At 34.2% G+C, this 25,337-nt stretch overlaps 2 protein-coding genes across 2 annotated transcripts; both read right to left on the bottom strand.

The window, feature by feature from the left end:
* LOC128559933 (uncharacterized) lies at positions 1–1,716 on the bottom strand. The gene has a single exon (XM_053553083.1). The coding sequence runs from the start codon at positions 1,678–1,680 to the stop codon at positions 529–531; it is 1,152 nt and encodes a 383-aa protein (XP_053409058.1). The 5' UTR covers positions 1,681–1,716; the 3' UTR covers positions 1–528.
* Positions 1,717–3,267: 1,551 nt separating this feature from the next.
* On the bottom strand, positions 3,268–7,388 carry LOC123560304 (uncharacterized). The gene is made up of 4 exons (XM_045352519.2): positions 6,428–7,388; positions 4,809–4,968; positions 4,412–4,527; positions 3,268–3,408 (listed from the first exon to the last, which is right to left on the bottom strand). Exons 2-4 carry the CDS (start codon positions 4,933–4,935, stop codon positions 3,337–3,339), a joined length of 315 nt encoding a protein of 104 aa, XP_045208454.2. The 5' UTR covers positions 4,936–4,968; positions 6,428–7,388; the 3' UTR covers positions 3,268–3,336.
* Between the last annotated feature and the right edge of the window lie 17,949 nt (positions 7,389–25,337).

Below are 25,337 nucleotides of genomic sequence, written 5' to 3'. Positions count from 1 at the left end.
GAAACAACTGAAACGTCTAAAGTCCTTGAAGTACCTAGATGTCATCAATGTGTTTTCAGGAGCATTAACACATTTTGGCTACAAACAAAGTGTAATCACACTTATATTGTATATGGTAAAAAGATAAGTGTTTGTGAAAGTCGAACCCACAGACATCTAATTATTAAAAACTTTAACAGATCACCCTTTCTACGCGGCCATTAACATGGAAGTGCTTTGTAAGATCTTATATACAAGTTCGTACAAATGGACCTCCGTCAGATCAAAAAGGGATTGGGAAGTTTTTCCGATAATGACATAGTAATTCATAATGCATAAATAATAATATCTTGTTTGTCTCACTGTTGGAAGGGTAGCCAAAATTATCACATTACTTTTTATATACTTAAGAACAAACGATAAATGTAAGCTTTTGCTTCTTTATTCAATGCTAGAAAAACAAAAAAAACTGGAAAAAATTATCTGAATTTGTTTTTGAAAAAAAATCGACGGAACGTCTTCTCATCTACAGGAAGAAAGCGGTATCCATTATTTCTTCTTGTCCTTGTCGAACATTTCTCCGAGATTTACACTTTCTGCAAGGTCCATCGCCGCATGTATCCCTGAAGTGTACGCACTGTGTACGAAACCGTAATTTGTCTGGCTTATACACTCCCCGGCGAAATGAAGATTCCCTTCTGACATCCCGAGATTGTCCATATCTTCAGACCTAAATGCAGGAGTCCAGTAACAATATGACCCCATTGTGAGAGGATCAGTCAGCCAATCAGATTTTACAATGGATTCAGGTTGCGAAATATTGGCGTCCGGATACATTGACCTAAAAATGCCCATTAGTTCTTCAACTGTTTCAGCGTCTGTCATACGTTCTACTGCCTCTCCCTCGAAACCGTTTGCGTTCACTTGGAGTATGTTACATCCTGGGTATATATCGTTCATGTTAAACCAAGTGCTATATTCTCCATGTCTCTCCGAAGCATATACTATCGTAGAGACGTTATCCCAAAAGGCAGTTTGAAATTTCAAATACACGAGCGTGTTTTGTCCGAAACCAAATTTGTCAATAGCCATCATTTTCTTTTCTGATAGAGTTGGTTTAAAATTGATTTTTCTAGATTGCAGGACACCAAGACTGACAGTGATAATAACGTCATCTGCCTCATACATCGACCCATCTTCAGTAAATACTTCCACCGGTACATTTTCGTCATCCCAGTTTTCTATACTTGTCACCTTCTTGTTGAATATTATGCTTTGACCATTACCAAAGCCTCTTACCATTTCCTCTATGATATAAGAATACCCTCTAGGGTCACTGGTGACCATCCAGACATCGTTACCGTGTTCTTCAAAAGCACGTCGTGTATCCGAATACTTGCCAGATACCGAAGGTGTTTCCTTTCCATTTATGATATCAAGTTCGTAACTTTCTACAGCTTCAGCCACAGCATCAACTGGGTTCCATCCAAACTTGCGCAGTAAAGCTTCGGAAGTGATGTCGGGTTTATGATCTCTTTGAAGTTTACGGCCGAATTTCTTCGCTTTTATCATTATGTCTCGAAGGCGGTACCATTCATTGTCCGCCTCTTCTGTTACATTATTCCCAAACTTGTCCCGAACCACCCAATCGTTAGTAAAGGAAGTTAATGCTAATCCATATCTATCTGCCAGCTCAACCATAGGATTAGAGCCACGACCATATATCCATTGCGCACCTATTTCCACTGTATCCAGACATGTTGAATGATTTTAAACGGCCGCCAACCCTGTTAGATCCTTCCAAAATCACGACATTTGAGCAACCATTTTCTCCTAAAGTTTTAGCTGCCGCAACACCTGCCATGCCCGCACCAATTATAACAACATTTTTATCAGCAGCTGCAACGATAAATTATACAAACGTCTCGGTTAAACTGGTTACATAAAATTAATTGATGACTTTCTTTATTTCATAGAAACAATTAAATCTTGAGACATTATTGTCAATATTAAAGAGAGTTTCAATGATAATATGAACATATAGTTAAGCATTCTTTCTTACCAAAATCTTAAATAAAGAAGACTGAGATGTTATGTTACATATATGATCGAAAAACAACATCCTCTAAATTACTACTTTTTTCATTATAGGTACTACTATGAGCTCTACAGGTAAAAAGGGACTGTTAACAAATTCTTTTTCACTCGAAACAAGTACAATAATACACACTGGGAAAATTGGTCATTTATTTAATTTTATTATATTGTAAGAAGTGTATTTTGTAGCTAAATCGTACAACTTGTCTTTTAAAGGATCTATATGCCCTTGAAAAAGTTTTCTTTTTTCGCTTTTGCCTTTAGTATAAGATAAAGTTGCTGCAATAGGTCATTGGATCATATCAATTACTTATTATAATTAGATTTATGGGAAAGATAATTATCAGTATTTGACAGAATATACTAGATTTAAAATACATGTAAATGGTTCACTTATAGTTGATATTTCTTTTTAAATAGTACAGTACATGTACATTTTAACAATTGTTTACAGTACCTTCGCATTTTCCGCCTACAGGCTTGTAGCAGTAGGTGCAAGCACACTTGTTTTTCTCGCATCTCATGTTCTTGCCACAATCATCATGAGAGGTGCAAATAGACCCAGCACTTAAACCTGCACGAGATAAATTTTCATATTATGACACATTTCTCCAATACACGCCTGTTCAGACTCGACTCGGAAATGCATTCTTGTTCTTGTACTAGTTTTTCGTAAATAACTATATTTCTCTCAAACTTAATCTCAGAGGTTATGTACATGACTTTGGAGACCTATTTAAAAGGTTCATCATCCAAATCAGTGACTGATGTTATCTTAATCTGCTACCTTTTATATAATGGTCACCATTCCAAACGGTTGAGCATTAGTTTTCTTTCGAATTTCGCACGGGACCAGACTACTTCTTAAATGACCATTCACTCCCGGCTAATAACTCGGAAGCCTAGTGATACCAGTTATCTAAATGAAAACCCTGGATATGGGTAAATACTAGTCACTTTCTCATACATACCATTATTTCTTAAATGTATGATACTGCTAAACTTACAATAATTCAAACCTTTTGTATTAGAATCATTGAAAATGTTTATTGTGAAATTGTAATTATTTTGCTTAATTAATGTTAGTATGAAGACATTTTTTCTGCTTTTTTCCTATTGTAGTTTGGTTACATTTTCATCACTGTTCGATCCAAATCAAGCTATGTAAATGGAAATATGAAGATTACTTCTTATTTTGTTGATCCATCGGCGGTGACTGGCGACATTCCAAGCTATTGTCTCTTCATCATCACAGCTTTTTTAGTAGGGAGCTAATCCTAACAGTGTCCAAGACCCACTTAAGTAGGAAATAATTGGTGAGCCAGGCATCAGCTAAGATAAAAAAATCGTTAGTTATATGGTCAGAGAAGTCAATTCAGACAAATAGTGTAAGATTATTAACACACCCATCGTGAGTTAATTGAGATGATCAATGTACGATAATTGAGATAATTCTTGTTAGGTAAATGAGATAACCAATTCAAGGTATCTGAACAAAAATCACAAAATCTTGTTGTTAAATGTAGGGCTTTATAACTGCAAGAGGGCCATAATGACCTTTCATCGCTCACCAGAACCCAAAAATCATTCTTGAAAAAATACTACAATGCAGGCAAATAGCTTCTGACAAGATTTTTTAAAAGCTTTGAACCCCACCCCACGGCAATCATGTTTTTATTTGAACAATCTTTGTCAAACAACATTCATGTGACATTACCATAAATCCAGGCTAATTAATAGTTTCTGACAAGAACATTTTTGATGAAATCACTGATCAAATAACTGTTTTGAAGCATAGAACGCAACCAAGCAAAATACTCGTAATTACAGACTCGGTTTGACGGTTTGACAACATCCCTCAAGTTTTTTATCATAAATGTATAGGCAAAAGTCACCCAAGGATCATTTATGTGAAATTATATCGGACCAGCAATTTCTGTTAAGAGGCAGTTTTAAAAATTTCCAATATGTACATGCAGGGCAAATAACAATGCTCCTAGTGGTCATGATTTTGTCAAGTTGTAAAAAGTTTGAACAGTCTTGATAGAGGGCCAAAAACTATTTGTCTAAAATTGATTAGATATCGTACTGAAGGGTATTGGGAGTATATGAAACCCTTAACTTTCGATGAAATGTAATATTCCTGCCGACTAGTACCCCAAAGTGTTATTCTACGAACTGTTAATTCGCTGTATCTGATATACGCTATTACTTTGTAGGTATTTAGTAAACATCCTCTGTTGTACGTTATTTCAGAAGGTTTCTGCATTTATTTTTTAGGTTCCGATAGGCTAATATACTTAACGTTATATCTACGCAGTTAAGAAATACTCACAGAGCATACACTTCCGCCTGAGGACAGCGTTGAAAAGCAAATATGCATACCACGTTCAAAGTCATTCCCGCATTTTTTGTCTGGCAGAACGTTTATCATAAACGTAAGGTCGTTTCCTTTAAAAGAAAAACAGTGGAACTTTTCAACTAAAATTATACCCTTTTTTCTGATTTCGTGGATAAAAGTAAAGTTTATTGCGGCCGATGTTGCTCACCCTGTTGGGTCGATGTTGCTAATACTATTTGGGACCGATGAAACTTAACGGCCTAGCTACTTTTTTAATTTTAAAGACTGAATAATTTTTATCAAATTTGCGGAACAAAATCAGCTAAACAATAGACTATCAAATAACTATTCATGCATAACGTATCGTAAAATTATCATCTTATATGTATACCTTTTCTGTTTATCCCGTGGGCATAATTGTCCCTACTGTTTTGTCGTGCTTTTACTACCTGTGCCTCACTGGCGATTCTAGGAACTGTAGCAATATCAGGCTGAGCCACAGTCACTTTCTTAGACATTCTTGCCGTTATGACGCCATCACCTTCTGGACTCTAAAATAAAAAAAATTTGTAATAAAAACAAACCAATAATTTGTTTTACAATCTTACAAAATGACGTCGTTACCTTCATGACTATAACCAATAAAATCAATATATCAGGCTGGCCGACAGTCATAGGATGGAGAACCGACGTGAACTTTCGGTATAGTACACACGGGAAAATTGACACTCGATTGAGGTCGGCCTAAAATTTTGGCTTATAAAATATTTATTACTTGACGTATTTTAATAATATAAACATATTCAAAGACCGGAAAAAGCTCTTCGACGCGTTTAATGTTATTAAATCAATAAAGTCTTAGGGACAGTATAAGCAAAAACGTTAGCCCGTGTTCACAATTTCGAATTGTCACGTGGGTTGGCTACCCAAAGTCATTTTTGCAGCTAACATTCTCAAAATGACGTCATCAATGTCGGACACTTAGTAACATATAAGGCCCACCAAAGATCATGTTAGTTAGAAAGCTTTTTCGCAATGATGTTAACAATTTCTTTATCTTAAGTCACATTTCAGGCTCTCCGTCTATCATCATGTTAGTTGACGACCTTCACGAAATGATGTTATCAACTTCAGGACTCTTAGTGACATGTCAGACACACCGACTATAACGCTACAACTTTCACATCATGACATCATCTTTAGAACTTTTAACAAACTATCATGCAGTCTGACTATCTCTTTTGTTGACAACTTTGTAGTAATGCCATCATTATATTCAAGAACTAATCTTAACCATAAATCAGGCTAAACGTCCATCATTTTTGTTATCAGACTTTCCACCTTTTGGATTCTAAAATAATATACCAAGTTGACCAACCGTTACTTCTGTTGACAAACATTCCGTAAAACGTTACCATTTTCGGGGCTGTAAGATAATCTTTTCATCATGGCAGGCTCACTTCTGTCCCAAACGCCATCACCTTAATATACAATCTAGCAATCTATCAGACTGGACGACACTCACTTTTACTGACAACATTCCAGACAAAAAGCCACGTAATTACGTCATGATCATCACCTTCCGGAATCTTAGCAATGTACTGAGCTAATCGACAAGTACACATTTCTACAACCTTACTATAATGAGGATTCTGAATCAATTTATCAAATTGACTGACAATCTCATTTGTTAACAACATTTCCAACAGCAAATTCCCGTTATGGCGTCATCACCTACAGCACTCGTAACATTACATTGGGCTGACTGTCCAACACTCTTATTTACAACCTACCCGAAACGACCTCACATTCTTGACCATTAACTCTTACTTAACAAATAGCTCTTAAAGGTACAGAATAGACAATTCAAAATTAATATAAAAAAGATAGAAATACTGATTCAGAATTAAATGACTAGTAGTTAGTTGACTTTACTATTAGACATAGCCAGCAAACTATGACGTGTAGAACTTCAGAAATAAATTCATATAAAAAGCATAAACAACAAACCTTTAGAATGTAGGATATATGACGAACTTCCTCATCTCCCACAACTACTTTGTAGTCTTCCAATTCCCTGTTCAAATAAAAAAAAAAAGAAATATTAATGAATTCGTTTCACGAAAGAAAATACATAAATAATGCAGTAAGAACATGTGTTTATATATCCATAACAACAGTATTTTGCAAAAGCAGACGAACCTTTGCTGGACATCGTTGACTAACTGTGATGTAAAACCACGTACAAACGGACATCTTCAAGACTTCTTGCAGTCAGTCAGACGCCATTGACAGGTCCAGTTACAGAAAGCTACCTTGCTGCTAACAGTTCCACTATCAAAAAATGACCTTGCCATTAACAGGTCCAGTAACATAAAGTTCCCTTGACATTTACAGGTCCAATCACAAAAGTTACCTTGCCATAAACAAGTCGAGTGACAGAAATCTACCTTACCAGTAGCAAATCCAGTAACAGAAAGCTAGCAACCTTGCTATTTACAGGTCCGATAACAGAAAGCTACCTTGCATTAACTGCTCCAGTCACAGTGTGACAGGAAAGGCCGTACCGGCGACAGTAACCATCAGAACAAATCAACACCCTTTACAATATTTACAAATTTATTTACATAAGATGATTATTAACAATGAATAGATATGAAAAGGAAAAAAAACTGATTATAAGAAAGAGAAAAAAAGTTCAGTATCTCTAGATACAAGAGTTCTTATAGTCCATTCTAATCTGACGTGACACAGGTCTTTAATGTAATTGTGAACTTTAAGTTGCACAAACAAAACATAGCTTCTAAATTCAAAATACAGTCCCTTTAAACCGTGAATACGTTGATTCCGTGTTGGCTCCCTATGGTGGTAGGTGATTGCATCCCTGAGCTGACTTCAGAGGATAACAAAAATCATCGTCTTTGCGGTTTACGGCACAACCATGGGACGAAAGCTCTGCGCTGGGAATATCACATCCAGGCGAGTTAAGACAAGTGAACCTCGGGCATTGTACTTCCGGGTTATGACATCACCAGGTAAAATCGTCTGGCGGAAGAAGCTAAAATATATAACATATGGTAAGCACCATAGCAAAACAAATAAGTCAGGGCATAAAACTGCTCCTTTGGGTACACCATACCTCCGTAGGCTCCCATAAATAATACGTGCTACTTATACAAAACATATGTGCTACTAAGTTCAAACGTCACATGATTAAAATACGTCACTTATTACTTCCATTATTACAAAGATTACTTACTTAAAAGACTAAAGTTAAAGTATGAAAAAGATATGAAAAGTTTATGATGAAACATTATAGATACGGACATGATAAACTGCAGCTATTATTTACAACTACAAATTAACAAAATTCAATATAAATCAAACGTTATATCATAGTTGGCATCCATATAATATCTAATGCCATACATTACAACGGACATTAATTAGATGTGCTATAGACTGGCACACAATTACAAATTACAATAATATATTACATACATGGTACTAGACTTGCCATATAGATTTATACATAACAATACAATGCAGTAATGGCGTTCCATAATTAACAAAATGTTTGACATAAGTTTTTGAAACAAAGTACTTTATAAATATCATGTTACAAATTTCAGTACAAATTTTACATCTTATATAAATGAAACATTTTAGATTCCTCTTTCTAAATAATTTACAAAAGTCTGAAAAATTTAATAAATTATCCTGACATACCGAAACTAGCCAAAATCATGTGCCAAAAAGTAAATGTTACAGAATTCTGTAGAATGAACAAAAATTTACCAAATAAAAATCGTAATGCAAAAATCATACAAAAATCTAACAAATAAATTTCTTACCTCGATCGAGCATAAATTTCTAGCAAGAAAATAATTCAGACAGATTCGTCTATAATGTCGTAAGGTGGTGTGCGCAAGGCATATCTAGTCCAGTCTATTTAAAGGATAATGTCCCGCCAAATACTAAATTTCATGGGATTCACGGCTAAGCCGTGGACTCCGACTATTGTCATTTTCACGGGATTCACGATATAGCCGGGGAATCTAACTACTTTGGCGCGGAATTAAATTGACAATTTGAGGCCCATTATAGTGGTTTTGGGGATAAAAACATAAATTACTGAAGTTTATAAAATATCAACTTTCTTATTACTGAACAGAATTTAATGAAATTTACATGGAAATTTAAGTTATGAAATACAGAAAAACATGAGAGGTATTTCATGCGTGAAATCTGACATTTACCTCAATAACTCAAAAATTTACAAAAAGATGATGCAATACCTGCATTTACAATACAGATAAAATAAGGCCCGTAAGTCAATTTGTGACACACAGAAATCTACCTTTTTCCATTTACAGGTCCAGTAACAGAAATCTACCTTGCCATGAACAGGCCCAGTAATAGAAGTCTACTTGCTATTAGCAGCTCTAATAAGATAAAGCTACCTTGCAATTTATAGGCCAATAAAAGAAATATACCTTGTCATTAATAGGTCCAGTAACAGAAAACTATCTCGCTATTACAGTTTCAGTAACAGAATATTACCTAGACATTAACAGGTCCCCGTTTCGGAAATCTACGTTGCCATGAGCCGGTCCAAGTCTCGGAAAACTACCTTGCCCTTAATAGGTCACTATCTAAGTAATCTACATTGCCATTATCATATCCCCCGTCCCGGCGCGCTACTTTGCCACAAACAGGCGTCGGTCTCCGGAAACTGTCTAGCCATTGGTCGAATTTCTACCGTGCCCAAAAGCTTGGATTTTAAAACAAAGTTACAAAACTGAATTTGCAACAACGTCTTACTAAACTGAATTAGCCACTAAGTTCCCGCATACTACAACACTGCAATTCATGAATCAAAACATGAAATCAGATGCTAGGGCATAGGGATTGTTTCTTTTTGTACTGCTAAATTTTACTTACTTCTCGTTAATGCAGCGCCTGAGTGTAAGGAAAAATTTATTGTTGATAAGGGTACCAGCACAAACAACGTTCTTATTCCGCATTATATTGACTGTCCATCTCGGAAACCTGTCCTCAATTGGCGCGCCAAGCGACAAATACACAGCAAACGCTGAAATGCATATAAATAAATTTTTGCATTAGCGAATATTGTTCTTCATGAGGAATTAATTTGTGTTGAATTTGTGGTAGTATGAATCCTAATAAGATAACGAATAAAATCCCTTCACGTTTTATCTTTGACGCCGGATGAAAACATGATTGTCTATCTCCAATTAATACATATACTAAGTCTTTATAAAAGCATGTAATTTTAATATCCTTTGAGCATTTGAAATAGAAAAAGTGGAAACTCTTCAGGTCGCCCAACACGACAAAAACGAAGATGTTGCAAGCTCGGTTTGATTGAGCCTGTTCATAGAAGCAAGTTTTATTTACAAAATATTTAAAACCATTTTCTGCGCCTGACCTCCACATCGTAGAATAATTTTAACGATATCAAGAAATCATTGCTTCACTTCTAAAGAAGGGAGATGAAACTTAGTTACCAGTAGATTTAATGTTATGGAAAAATATGAGAATTTAATTACTTATTTAACTAATTTTTTTCCCAGCGTAATCGAATGTAAACTGTCCAAAATAAACCTACAAGTATATTCGCAAAAATGGTAAGAAAGTTTTTTTTACTGCCAAGGCAATCTGGGTTAGATTCCCGACTCCTTCATTTTAATAGTTTAGAAACAAAAACTCATGTTCTAATGTTCATTATATGACCGAACTTCAGTTGTTTTTTTTTTTGTTTTGTTTTTGTTTTTAACCATTAGCCAAATCTGGCGTCCATTCCATTTAACTGGAGAATTGTAAATGATATTTAATTCAAGCTAAACAATACACACTAAATACCTATTATAGCCGCCGGTTTGAAGACTAATTAATGCATAATTATTTATTGTTATTGAAATACAAGTTATTTTAACAACTTTATACGGTTCGCTTAATAAATAACAGTTACAGTGAAGCCATTTTATGCGTGTTCGTTCTTGCTACTTTGTAATTAGTACTTCAAGAGGATTTTACTGACAGAAGAAACGGCGTGTATAGTTTCTCCGAGTTGAATCTTTTATGTAAATTTGGTTTGTTTCGTGAAAAAACTGTAACTTTAATACAAACAAGACTCAATTTGTGTTATTTGGTGTCAAATTTTATGCGTATTTGTTCTTTTTAATACATGATGTTTAACTTATACCATTAGACTTATATTTACTTTTACTTGTTTTTCTAGCAAGACTTTCATAGGTTTCTAGGTAACGCTTTCATAATTTGGTAGAAATAATAGAATATTCTATCAAAATGTTCTCTATGTTTATAAGCAATGCTGTTGAAGTAACAGAATAATTAAAATATGCACTATAAAATAAATAGCTGTTTTAAAGAAATGAAAATTAAAAATTATGAACCGGCCATTATACAAAAAAATCACTTACCTAAAATCAAACCCAAAGTTGAGGAAAACATGTCTGACAACGTCAAAGTATCAAACTGTTGTGCCAACAGTGCAATTATTTTCGTTGGAATACAGTTTAATTAAGATTGAACCTCAGTTAAGAAATTGCATAATTGAATTTAGTTATAAAAGACCTTACGGCAAAGCCGTTCTGACATTTTTGTACTTCGAATCATATCTTAATTGTTCTGATGTTCCGAAATGTTTTAATTTTTTGTGAAGTACATTTTCAAATTTTAAAATTTGAAATTCACTACTTGTGCAAGGGGTGGCATTTTACCTCCAAGCACTTCCTGACTGAATTGGCTACAGAACTTTAAAAACGTTTCGTGTTTTTTTACAGGAAAATGAACATCAAACTATATAATATGTTTGTCTTTACAAAAAAAAACAACACTATATAAGCAATTGTCAGATGTAAACTGCGAAATATGAAGAAGCTTATAAAGAAAATAATTTTAACCAGGCCGAAATATTCTTGGTATTTTTCTGTATCATTCTAAAATTAAGTACATGTACACAAATTATGTACAGAAGCATTCAAAAAATCCCTAATTAACTAAACAAATTATTGGGAAAAATTATCTAACAAACGCCAAAAGAACAAATGTACGAAGAATATTTCAAAATATATGCCACACTTAATTTACCCATCATACAAAACTTTTTTACTATGATAAAACAATTAAGTAACATAAGAACTGACTTTTAAGATCGGTCGTAGAAATCTAGTGGTGTGCCGTAACCATGGAAATTGCTACAGAAGCTGGTAATCGCGGAAACCCAAAAAACTGTCTTGTGTCATATTTCAAAAGGTGATAGTATTAGAAACTTGATTTTTTCAAATTTTCATTAAGTTTTGAATGCCTATTGTTTGCAGTGATTATATTCTAATATCTTATTTAATTTCTTAATTGTCGTCAGCACGTGTGATTTTAGTAATAAGCACGTGCATACAGTTGTGAACCAACAAGATGCCCTTTTTTAATCAGAAAATGTTTTCTAGACTTAATTACAACTATTATTGATTTTTGGCTTGAAAATATTGTATAATACGCATGCAATTAAAATTTTAAAAATTGTGATACGTCAGTTTAATATCATTTTATATATTAATGCAGCGGACTGCATGCCATATAGGCTATTAATTCGCTTCCTTTTTCAATACATATGGACAATGAAGTTAATTAATAATGCGTTAAATATCGGCTTGGAATATTTAATAGATATTATATGAAAAACAACAAAGTTTATTTAATTAATTGTTGGAAAAAAATGTGGATAAATTGTTTTTGTGACATTGCCTTTTGTTAGCTGTCAGTATTGTATAGATACGCTTAACATATTATAATGCATGCATAAAATTGTTCCCTTTTTCGTTGATATTTTTACTATTACTGTTACACGGTGCACAATCACGTGACTTGTGACGTTTCAACTGGGGTATCACGCCAAGCAGAATTCGTAAACAAAACAGTGTTTTTGAAGGTAAAGTTTTTAAAGATATATTTTTGTAAAAGGACACCTAGCTGGTGCAAGTCCTTATATCAATGCGTATCTCCGGTGATATAACATCTGTCCGAGTCTGCTTTAGTTTTGCTGGTAACCTGGACAAACCGCAGTGCTTCCACAGCAAGCGTATTTTCAAATGGCTTGAAAACTAAATCCAAGCGACTGTTCCTTGATAAACGACCAATCTGTTGTCACCGCTGCGTTCTGTTTGATATCTAAGATCATTTTGGTAGGATTTTCGCCAAAAAAATAGCGTATTTCTGGATAGATCGCCGAACTCAAAAATTGTCCGTTCTAAAGTTGAAAGCTCTCACAGAAAGTACTATCTTAAATTGCTATTTTCTTGTTCCTCTCGTTGAATGCAATGCCGCAATTAACGCAGGTTACGTTTTCCCCCACCAACGCAATATTTTATAAAGTTTACTGAACGTGGATAGTGATATTTTCAAGAAAATGTGGGTAACTCAAAAACATGCTTTCACAACCAGTTACTTTAGACCAATGCTTTCACATCAAGCACAAATCCCTAGCTGACAGTTTAACCATTTTCTATTGTTAATTTTGCCAAGAAGATAAAGTAAAATGATTCTTATGGAATCAGCCACCGATTATTTACTGTATCTCGCACTTGTGTAAGATGTCGATAAAATCCGTGGAGACCGATTGATTCTTCCATTTTCCCGCAGTGTTTCAACTGGCACGTGGCGTTTATAATGCATTGATCTAGTACTCATGAATATTCCGTATGTGTCCGTCATTAATTTTCGGTGTGCGAACTTAAATAAAGATAATCCTTGAAAAAACAATAAAATACATTTATTTATTAACTTTAGATCCATCTCGTAGTTGTAGGATCAAGTCCTCTGTGTTTCCATATCATTTTGTTTCTTATATGCCAACTAAACAGGCACACTTATCATGAGTATCATTAATTTTCTTGAAAAACTATTCTACTATTCAACATTCTTCTTCATGTATAATAGTGCCTTAAAACCGTTTTATGAAATGTCGACATTTTGAACAATAATTTCTTTACTTCAATGTAATGGTCGTTTCATACTTACCAAAACTGAACCAGGAAAAGAAATAGACTGCATTTCCAACTAACGAGAGTTCCAATAATGAAAACGAAGCTGAAACAAAAACGTGCTTGAATGGAGAACAAATTCTTTTAATAAAGATCACTTTTCCTTAAAACTAGTCGATTTTTTCTTTGCTAATACAAATATAATATAGTAAAACAATTGTACAGAATCTTCGAGATTCACATGTTTATTAGTCACATGTACCCATTTCATTATCCGGTGGCGACGTAGTGTGATTGAAAACCACAGTAGTAACATAATTATCATCGTCATCCATAGACAGGAATTTCTATATATTATTGTGAAAGCACTAGCCTATTCCGAAATGTTTTTATATTAAAACAATTTTTAAGTTGCTAGGAAACCCGTATCATATTGGGGACCGATGCGCTATGCTAACTGCCAAATACTAAATAAGAAGTTGTTAATGCTAAATGTCAATAGCTTAATGTTAATGTCACATACGTAATGCTAAATGCTACATACAAAATACTATATGCCGTATACTAAACGCTAAATGTCATAAAAACTCTACATGCAGCCACAGGAAAACATTGCAGCAATTACAAGGCAGAGACTGAAGCACTCATTAAGGCCGTCTCAATGGTTGAAGACTCGGCAGAAGAAAGCTCCTCAGTCGGCTTTCTCACATATGCACTGTCTGTTATGGACGTTTTGATCAACAATAAAGCTCCGCACTAGCCAGGAGAATACAGAGCCTGAGTATAACCTACAAAGTAGCACTTCAGTGGCTTACATCCATTGTGGACTTGCAGGCAATGAAGAGGCAGACAAACTGGCTACGCTAGAAGCTCAGTCAGAACAACCAAAATAACCTGTGAGTTACAAGAAGAAAGTCACCATCATCAAGGCACTAACGAGACCAAGGATAGAGGAAGATGCTTTTCATCTCCTTGGTCGGTCTGAACAAGTGATATTGGTCAGGCTTCGCTCGGGGCACAACAAGCTCAATGCTCACATGTACAAGAAATACAGACTGGCACCATCGCCAACTTGTTCATGCGGTGAGGAAGATCAGACTGCGGAGCATATACTTCGGAGATGTAAAAAAGCATGACCATGAGCGAGCTGCGACTTGGCAGATAGATACCTCAATGCACCAGAAACTGTATGGAGGCACTGAGGATCTGTGGCAAACCACAAGTTTCATCAAGGCTGTAGTTGCGAACGAGAAGAAGAAGATAAAAACAATTTTTTTTTTGTCAAATGATAAATGGTAATTCTCAAATAATTATTATCAATCTTTGTGATCTTTATCTCTTCAACTAATGAATGTAACTTTTACGCATTTGAAAAAAAAAAATGTGCTGCCTGTCTAATTTAAAGCAATAACGTTGCAGATGTTACAGGGACATGGAACCGAAACATTTTGCTGTAAAATGTTTATTATATAATAGACTAAGATATGTAACAGAGACAAAGTTATGTAACGAAGGGCAATGATTATATAATTGATATATCCAGCTCTTTATTTCAATGGAAGCTTAGCAATGAGCATTTTGACATTTATTGTTTTAACAAAAAAAAAAGCTTTTATCATTGACATACCGTTTGAAAGCCAATATTTGAAGTTAAGCGGTTCGTAGATAGCATTTTTCATTTTGCATTAACATTTTTGCAGTTATCATTGCGCATTGACCTTCCATAGACATATCGCATTTGGTATGTTGCATTTTATATAAAGTATTTGGCATTTTGCATTAAATGATTTGCATTTAGCATTAAGTATTTGGTGTTTAGCATAAAGTTATTGGCAGTTTGCATTAAATAATTGTCATTTAACATTTGGCTATATTCATGGCGCACCTGCCTTCAATACATATCAAATGCCATATCCTTTGTGCTAAATGCCTATAATTATTGCCAAATGACAAATGCTACTCGTCAAATGCTTTAACTTTGTGACTTAATGATCTGTAATCCCTTATACTAATGACTGTTACTTTTAATCACGTGAAAACATATGAAGTTCTATCAGCCTGATTTGAAGCAATAACATGTTCTGAGGGTTATGAGTTGACATGATCGAGACTTTTCACTCTAAAATGTTAAGAAATATTTTAATAGAGACAAAGTTATGTTACAAAGGCCAATGACTATTTACAGGATGCATTTATACACTGATATATTCAGCTCTTTATCTGAATAAGTACTTAGCAATACGCATTTGGCATTTATTGTTTCGTGTTTGCAATTAACAATTATCATTTATTGTTTGGCAATAACCATTTCACAGGCAATATTTGACATTAAGCATATAGCAAATAGCTTTTTGCAATTACTGTTTGTCATTTAGCATTGGCAATTGGCATGGAACACCGGCTTTCCATAGCCTTTCATAGTACTTAATAAATGTCATTTCGTTTTCAAAACATTTTGCATAAGGTGTTTGGCATTTAGCATTGTTATCTGATATTTAGCAATTGACAAATAACATGGCGCACCAGGTTTCCATATAAACATGAACATTGGCATCACTTTGGTAGAACCGCTCTACACACACTGGAAGTCTTTACTCTAGGCCTAGTTTACTCCCATTATTGTACTGCTAAATTATGGAGAGAAGTCCGGTAATATGATTAATTATTAAAGTGACAGAAGTATGAAATCTAAAATACTTGAATTCGTAACAGTAATAGTAAATATATCAACGAAAATTAGAACAATTTTATGTATGCATTATATGTTAAGCGTATCTATGCAATACTGACAAGTAATAATGTCACAAAAAAGAAACAACATAATTTATTCACATGTTTTCCAACAAGAAACTTGATAAACATTTTTTTTTTCATATTATATATGTTAAATATTCCAAGCCGAGATTCAACGAGTTGTTCCCTAACTTCATTGTCCAATGTTTATTGAAAAAGGAAGCGAATGAATAACGTATATGGCATGTAATCCGCTGCATTAATATATGAAATGGTGTTAAACTGACGTATCAAAATTTTTAGAATTTTAATTGCATGCATATTATACAAAATTTTCAAGCAAAAAATCAGCCATAGTTGTAATTAAGTCCAGAAAACATTTTCTGATTAAAAGAGGCACCTTGTTGGTTCATAACTGAATGCACGTGCTAATAACTAAAATTGCACGTGCTGACAACAATTACGAAATTTAATAAGATATTTAGAATATAATCACAGCAAACAATAGGTATTCATAACTTAATAAAAATATGAAAAAAAGTTTCTAATACCATTACTTTTGAAATATGACAAAAGAAAGATTTTTAGTTTCCGCGATTACCAGCTTCAGTAGCCGTTTCCATGGTTACGGCACACCGCTAAATTTTCTACGACCTCATTTAAAACCTCCATTTGTTGCCGAACTGTATTCTTATATTGGTGAAAAAGTTTTGTATGTTGGGTAAATTAAAATCCTTACGGAGGGCCCGTACACACGAAAGCTTCTTCAGATAAAAAGGGTGTACCAACTATGTGATTATTTTCATTCCACTAGATATTGAAATTGAAAATTGAACATAGGTTTATAAAAAAAAAATTAATTTGTAATAAAAGTCCTTACGGCAATTCCGTCCTACCACTTGTTTTTAATGACATCTTAATTATTGTGATGTTCCGAAATGTTTTAATTGATTTTAAAATTCCTTTTTATTACTTTATAATTTGTAATATACTACAGCATTTTAGGATTGTCCATAGATAAGAAGGTCATCCTAAGCCCTACGGATCGCTAGGTCGTAATTAAGTTCGATTCCAGAGCGAGGCCTATGTTCTCTTTGACAATTTGATAAAAAAAAATTGTGTCTAAAATCATTCGTCTTCCATCCCTGCTTCATGCCGAGAAGATGGCAGTTACTTGGTTTAAGTACTAGTACAGTCAGGAACACCATTTTGGTTAACTGCCTGTCGCTTTTAACTGAAATACCGAAATACAATTGCATAAAGTTAAGGCATTTAAACACTTCTTTAATGGACTACTACAGATAATCGGTGTCGTGCAAGTGCATGTAGTAAAAACATTTTAACACTTCTCTTTTGGACTACTGCAAATATTCTGGGTCTTGCAAGTGCAAATAGTCGACATATTTAAACACTATTCTTATTTACTGTTGTGGATATGCTGGGTCGTGCAAGTGCATGTAGTCGCCATATTTTAAAACTGCTCTAACGGACTACTGCAGATATTCGAGGTCGTGCAAGAGCATGTAGTCAAAACATTTAAATTGATGGCCTACTGTAGATATTCTGGATCTTGCAAGTACATGTAGTCGACACATTTAAACACTTCTCTAATGGACTTCTGCAGATAATAAGGGTCGTGCAAATGCATGTTCTAAACACATTTAAACACTATCTTAGTGGACTACTGCTGATAATCGGGGTCGTTCAAATGCATGTAGTCAACTCATTTGAACATTACTTTAATGAACTACTGCAGGTATTTTGGGAAGTGAAATATTATGTAAACGACACATTTAAACACTATAAAAAGGACAACTTTAGATATCTGAGGTCCTGCAAATGCATATGGTTAACATATTTAACGCAACTCTAATGAACTACTGCAAATACTCGGATTCGTGCAATGCATGTAATCGACGCATTTAAACACTAATCTAATGGACCATTACAAATAATCGGGGACATACAAATGCATGTTATCGACACAATAAAACACTTATTTAATGGACTACTACAGGTATATGTGATCCTACAAGTGCATGAAGTCGACAGATTCAAACATCACTAAACTGGACTATTGAGATATTCTGGGACATTCAAGTGCATGTAATCAACATATTTTGTAAACACTTATATAACAGACTATTGTAGATATTTGGGGTCCTGCAAGTGCATGTAGTCAACACATTTAAACACTACTCTAATGGACTACTGTAATATTCTCGGTCGTGCAAGTGCATTTAGTCGACAAAGTTAAACACTATTCAAATTTACTACTACAGATATTCTGGGTCGTGTAAGTGCATGTAGTCGACACATTTAATCACTGCTATAATTGACTGCTACAGATATTCAGTGTCGTGCAAGTACATGTTGTCGACTCATTTAAATACTGCTTTGATCGACAACTGCAAGTAACCAGGGTCGTGCAAGTGCATGTACTCGATACACTATTCTAATGGACTACTGCAGATATTCTGGGTCGTAAATATGCATGTAGTCGACAAATTTAAACACTATTCAAACACTTAAAAAGGACAACCACAGATATTTATGGACGTGCAAATGCATGTAGTTAAACAGAACTTTAATGAATTAATATATGTGTTTTTTCAACCGGATGAGAATGTTATATATTTCAATGACAGATATTTGAATGGAGAATTAGAAGTAATGTTTAATGAGCTAAATATACCATTTTCACAAACTGAAATTATTAAAGCTTGTAAAAACTTAAATACAGGCAAATCTGGTGGACCTGATTATTTTTTAAATGATTTTTTTTAAGTATGGCATAATGTGTGACAGTTTTCTGACTATCTTATGTTCATTTTTTAACAAATTGTTTGACGCTGGGTATTTTCCTGAAGCGTGGACTGAAGGTTTTGTAGTACCTTTACATAAAAAAGGTGACATTGATACAGCTAGTAATTACAGAGGTATAACATTACTAAGTACATTTGGTAAATTATTTACAAAGGTTATAAATAACAGATTGAATACTTGGGCTGAATATTATCATGTGTATATTGAAGCACAGGCAGGTTTTAGACAAAATATGGGAACTATCGATAATATTTTTGTGTTGCATGGCCATATAAATCATTTATTGAATAATAATAAAAGAATGTATGCGGTGTTTGTAGACTTTACCAAAGCTTTTGATTTTTTAGTGAGAGATATTATTTGGTATAAACTCATAAAAATAGGTATTAGAGGTAAAATGCTTGATATTGTTAAATCTATATATTGCAATGTAAGATCAAGAGTAAAGTACAATAATAATATAAGTAATGAAGATTTTTCATGTTTGCTAGGGGTAAGACAGGGTGAATCGCTATCTCCTTTTTTATTTTCGATTTATCTGAATGGTATTGAAGAACACTTTATGATACACGGGTTTAATGGAATAGATACTGGAATGTTAAAAATGTTTCTACTTTTATATGCTGATGATATAGTTATTATGGCAGAATCGGAAGAAGAACTAAGAAAGGGTTTATTTTTGTTAGAAGATTATTGTGATAGATGGAAACTAAGTGTAAATTCAACAAAGACAAAAATTATGATATTTAAGAAAGGTGGACAGTTAAAAAATGATCTACAATTTTTGTTTAAAGGTCAAGTTTTAGATATTGTCAATAATTTTACATATTTAGGAATAGTTTTTACCACTGGTGGCTCATTTAAAATGACATATGATACATTAGCAGGACAGGCTACAAAGGCAGTGTATAAACTGAAATCAGCTCTTGTTAAATACCCAGGTATGCCAATAAAAAGTCAGTTGGAATTATTTGATAAGCTAATTTTACCTATTTTAAACTATGGGTCAGAAATGTGGGGGTTAAACGAATCTATGGTGCTAGAAAGGGTACATTTAAGCTTTTGTAAAAGATTACTTGGCGTCAAATCCAAACACAAAATAACTTTATATATGGTGAGCTAGGTAGGACATCGCTGCTAACAAGAAGAGCTATGGGTGTTATTAAATATTGGTTGAAAATTATACAAATGAAGAATGAAAAATATGTAAAGGCTGTTTATGATTTGATGTGCAGACAATTAGAAGTAAAACCAAATAGTAACTCATGGGCAAAATCTGTGAAAAATCTGTTACAATCCCTTGGCTTTTATGATGTGTGGTTATTTCAGGAAGTTGGTGATAATGATGCATTTATATCTGTACTAAAACTAGATTAACTGATGTATTTATTCAAAACTGGAGGGCGGATATTAATGATTCAACAAGAGCAAAAAGTTACGCTTTGTTTTCAAGTTTCAAGCTTCAACCATATTTAAAATTAGTAAACATAAGTAAGTTTAGAAATGCACTTTGTAGATTACGAGTTTCATCTCACAGACTAGAAATTGAAACAGGCAGATGGCATAAACCGGTTCCAATCCCTTATAATGAAAGAAAATGTCACTATTGTAATAGCTTAGAAGATGAATTTCATTTTATTTTAGAATGCTCACTTTATAATAATTTGAGAAAAAAGTATATCAAGAAATATTACTGGTCAAGACCAAATATACCAAGATTTATTGAATTAATGACTGCAGAAAATGTTAATATTAATAAGAACTTAGCGATGTATGTACATAAAGCCTTTGACATTAGAAATCAATATTGTTATTATTTTAATTGATAGAAAACCTCTCTTTCCTCACGCTGTATACATGATACATAATATATGAATTAATATGTCTATGATATAATATTGCAGTTCCTAATATTGATGTGCTACTGATATTTACATCATATTCAATTAACTGATACTTGACAATGTAACTATTTGTAAATATATATTTATGTTTGCATGTATGCTCAGGGACCTATGGTCCAATGCATGAATGAATAAACTCTAAACTCTAAAAATATAAATATTTGGGACGTGCAAAGGCACAAATGCATATAGTCAACACATTAAAACCCTATTCTACTGGACTTGCTGCAGATAATCGAGGTCATGCAAATGCATGTAGTCGACACAATAAAACTTATCTAATGGACTACTAAAGATATTTGGGATCCTACAAGAACACTTAGCTATGTACGCTTATTTTTGCCATTTCGTGTGGTTGAAGTAACGAAAACACGAAAGGTCGAAATAATGCATATTTATTCGTGGTGGCGGGTCAAAATGTCGAAGACACGAATACATGAAAGGTCGAAAACTGCTTACTAAATTAGGCTTGTCGTGCGTTTGCCTTTCGACATTCGAGGCGAATAAGCTTTATTTCGATCTTTCGTGTTTTCGTTACTTTTCGCCTCGCCGACACAAACACACGAAATGGCAGAAATCAGCCACCATACATAGCATATATATTTAAACGTTACTATAGTGGACTACTATGGATATTCTGGGTCATACAAGTGCATGTAGTCAACACATTTTAACAATACTCTAATGAACTGCTGCAGATTATAGGGGTCGTGCAAGTACATTGGTGGGCATATTTAAACTTATTCTAATAGACCACTGCAGCTAAGTAGGGTCGTGCAATAGTTGACTCAACAAAACACGTATCTAATGGTATACTACAGATATTTTTGTTGGATCCTATAAGTGCACGTAGTCGACACATTTCTACCCAGGTACCCGCTCGTGATGAAATAATGCACGGAGGGGCACCTGGTGTCTTCCTCCACCATCAAAGCTGGAAAGTCGCCATATGACCTAAAATTGTGTCGGTGCGACGTTAAACCCAACCAACCATCAAAAGCTTGAAAGTCGCCATATGACCTATAATTATGACGTTAAACCCAATAAATACAAAAGAAATACTACTGTTATGGACTACTGTCGATATTTCGGGTCATGCAAGTGCAGGTATAGTAGACACTTTTAAACACTACTCTGCACGGCTACTGCAGATATTTGATGTGGTGCAAGCGCAGGTAGTCGACAGATTTAAACACTGCCCTTAAGGACTACTGCAGATCTTCGGGGTCTTGCAAATGCGGATAGTCGACATATTTAAACAGAACTGGGGTCATGAAAGTGCACTTAGTCACATTTACTAGTTAAACACCAGTTTAATGAACTAATGCAGATATTCGGAGGTTATACATTTGCACTTAGTAAAATAGTAGTCAATCCATTTAAAGACTAATGAACTATTTTAGATATTCGGGATGGTGAAAGTGCACTTAGTCGATACATTTAAGGAAACACTAATGAACACATATCCAGGTCAAAGAAGTGCACGTAGCACAGAACTTACAACAGAATTTCGGGAATTTTGAATATGGAAGAGAGAGTTCAGTGACAAACAGAAAACCTAAAATACCATTTTCAATTTTAATTACAAAACTTCTTTTTCATTTTTTAGTTTGAATTATAAAAAACTGGATATTTATTAACGGTTTCTTTCTCCGCAAAAATGTTTTCGTTTTTCTACTTTCTGCTATATAAAATATTCTTTTTCACATGCAACAAAAAGCGATGGGTCGTATTTTCTCACATATGAAACTCAATCGTTATGATTTATTCATGTGAAAGTTCATATCAACTCTGTTATATTTTGAAGATATGACGCAAGTCTGTAGACAGTAGACAAACATGTCCAACTTTGTACGGCCTTATAAAAGCTCAAATTGGTTCGCTTGTTTACTCTCAGATAAGCAATAATGTTGAAGTAACTGGATACTTATAATTAACTCTTCAAAATATAAATCTCTTACACGGAAAAATATTGACCAAATCTGAAAGATTCTGAAATTAAGTGTACAATTTATAAACAATTATTAAGAAAACTCACCAAATATTAAACCCAAAGCTGAGGAAAACATATTTAACAACGTCAAAGTATCAAACTGTTGTGCCAACAATGCAATTATTTTCGTAGGAACACAGAACATCAGATAACAAATTGAATTATCGAAGTTGGCAATACAAGACCTGACGGCAATTCCTCTGTAACAAATATTAACGTTTGGAGATCGTAACATTGTATACAACATTTTGAGATTGTGCAAGGTCCAGACAGTATCACATCTAACCGTATAATAGTTTAATTACCATCTATAAATTTTTTTTTTAATTATCCATTTTCTTTATTTCTATTTTTCACTTTTTCATTCTCCGTGCTCTCATATGATACGAGCAGAAAAGACACAATCATAAAAAATGTGAATAAAAATATCGCGAGTCATCTCCCATGAACCAAACACAGGATATGTTTATTTATTTATTTTATTTATTTATGTTTTACGGCGCACCAACACAGTATAGGTTATATGGCGCCAAACAGGACTATAAATTTTGGTTCCACATCTCATTTACATCGAAATAAAACATGAGGTATGGAATTAAAATTTGCATACCTGCTGGAATCACAGAGTTACAGCAAAACCAAGTGTTTAGACCCTATTAGTCGCCTCTTACGATCATGCAAGGGTAAGGCAGTGGTTCCAATTCTTTTCATACACAGATCGTCCCAGAACCACATGGGGGCAAACATAGGATATAAATATTCCAGTTACGGAACATCATTCAAGCGCAGTAATACTAGAGGTTTTTTTACATGAAAATGATAAAGAACATGTCCACAATTTTGGTGAAAAGTTTCAACATGTTCAAAATATGCCGGCAGCCCGCATAACAAGTATATCATATATCGTGTAACTTGCACTAAGAGACCACCTCAGGGATGGACAAAAAGTGGTCTATTAACACAAGCGGTCGCTTAATACAACAATTTGTTCTTTAACAGCATAATAGGGAACAGAAAACGTGGTATTTTAATGCAAATGGTATCTTAATAGATGTGGTTGACTATATAGACGTATTACCCAAGTCGTGAAAGATTTCCATACCAGTTTTACAACAGTTTTGACCCATTTTTTGTTGACAATGAATGCTTCTATTACTAATCCAGTGCCCAATGATAGCCTGCAAGAGCAAAACAAATAGTAACATAATATTTCACTGTAAGATTAAGTTTACATGTGGTAAAAATCCGGGTTCGAGACCGTGGTCCCAGTGTAATAAGACCCAAGAACCAAATTATATGTATATCAAAACCTGAACATTTATCTTGCTGTCACTATATTGAAAAGCCGTTGACAATTATAATATGTACACTGATTCAAAATTACGTCTCAACATTTCTAATTCCAACAAGGACCAGTGTATCCCAAGACCCCCATGTACAGCAACAATAAGGAGTCAGAGGGACATCCGTGCTCGAGTGTTTATTTTAGTAAGTTACTTTGAATCAATAGCCGCTAACTTCACTTTGGGTGTAGAATTCTTTCATGTAAGAAAGTCATCCAGCTGGCTTACTATATACTGATAATACGAAATCATCCCTTGAAAAAGGATTGGTGTATTTCTAGCATAGTCCGTACTTCTGTTCGTCTGTATGTGTTCTTCTGTCCCTCCGGAGCAGTGTTACTGTGATAATAAGACTCCCGGGGTCAGTAAAAGTTGATAACATAAGTGTGACAGATAATAATCAATTAATTCTTAGGTATTTAAAAATATCTGTGAAACAAGAAAATTCTGTGCAAATATTATACATGTACAGAACATTCACCACACCAATGGTAGCAAAGTTTTGTGACATAGCTAATTATGATGCGAGGTCACCAGAGGAACGACTGTCTTAAAACATTATTAAATTCTTCAAACCATGTCGGAAACTTTACTCCGAACGGACGGAAAATTAAATATAAAGATAACTAGAGATGCTTTTGAGAAAAGCGCATGTCTCCCACAACTGCCCCTATGAAAAATGTTAGTTTCTCTAGATGTTTTAGACGAGTGGATCCAATTAGATGGTCTGGATGAGTGGATCCAATCAGTAATTCAAGGGCCATAAATCAAAAGTGCCTGTGCGGATTTGGCTAGTTATCGAACTTGGGTAAGGTCTTATGGCCAAACACATTTTGTTCAAGTTTGGTGAAGATCGGATGAGAAATGTTCGACTTAGAGTGCGGACAAGCTTTGTTACAGACACACAGACACACACTGGAGTAAATCAATATGTCTCCCACACCACTGTGTGGTGGGAGACATAATACATGTATTTTATAAGGGTCTGTACGTAGACCTTGTTTTCTTCAGGCAGTATCACTGAACCTTACACGAGGATCGCATTAACATTTCTACCAAGTTTTATTGAAATCTTAAAAACCAAGTCTTAGATAT

This window comes from Mercenaria mercenaria, chromosome 10, assembly GCF_021730395.1.
Source record: "Mercenaria mercenaria strain notata chromosome 10, MADL_Memer_1, whole genome shotgun sequence".
Lineage (NCBI taxonomy): Eukaryota > Metazoa > Mollusca > Bivalvia > Venerida > Veneridae > Mercenaria > Mercenaria mercenaria.
Note: the sequence above shows the minus strand (reverse complement) of the source record. Positions and strands in the feature narration are given on the sequence as shown.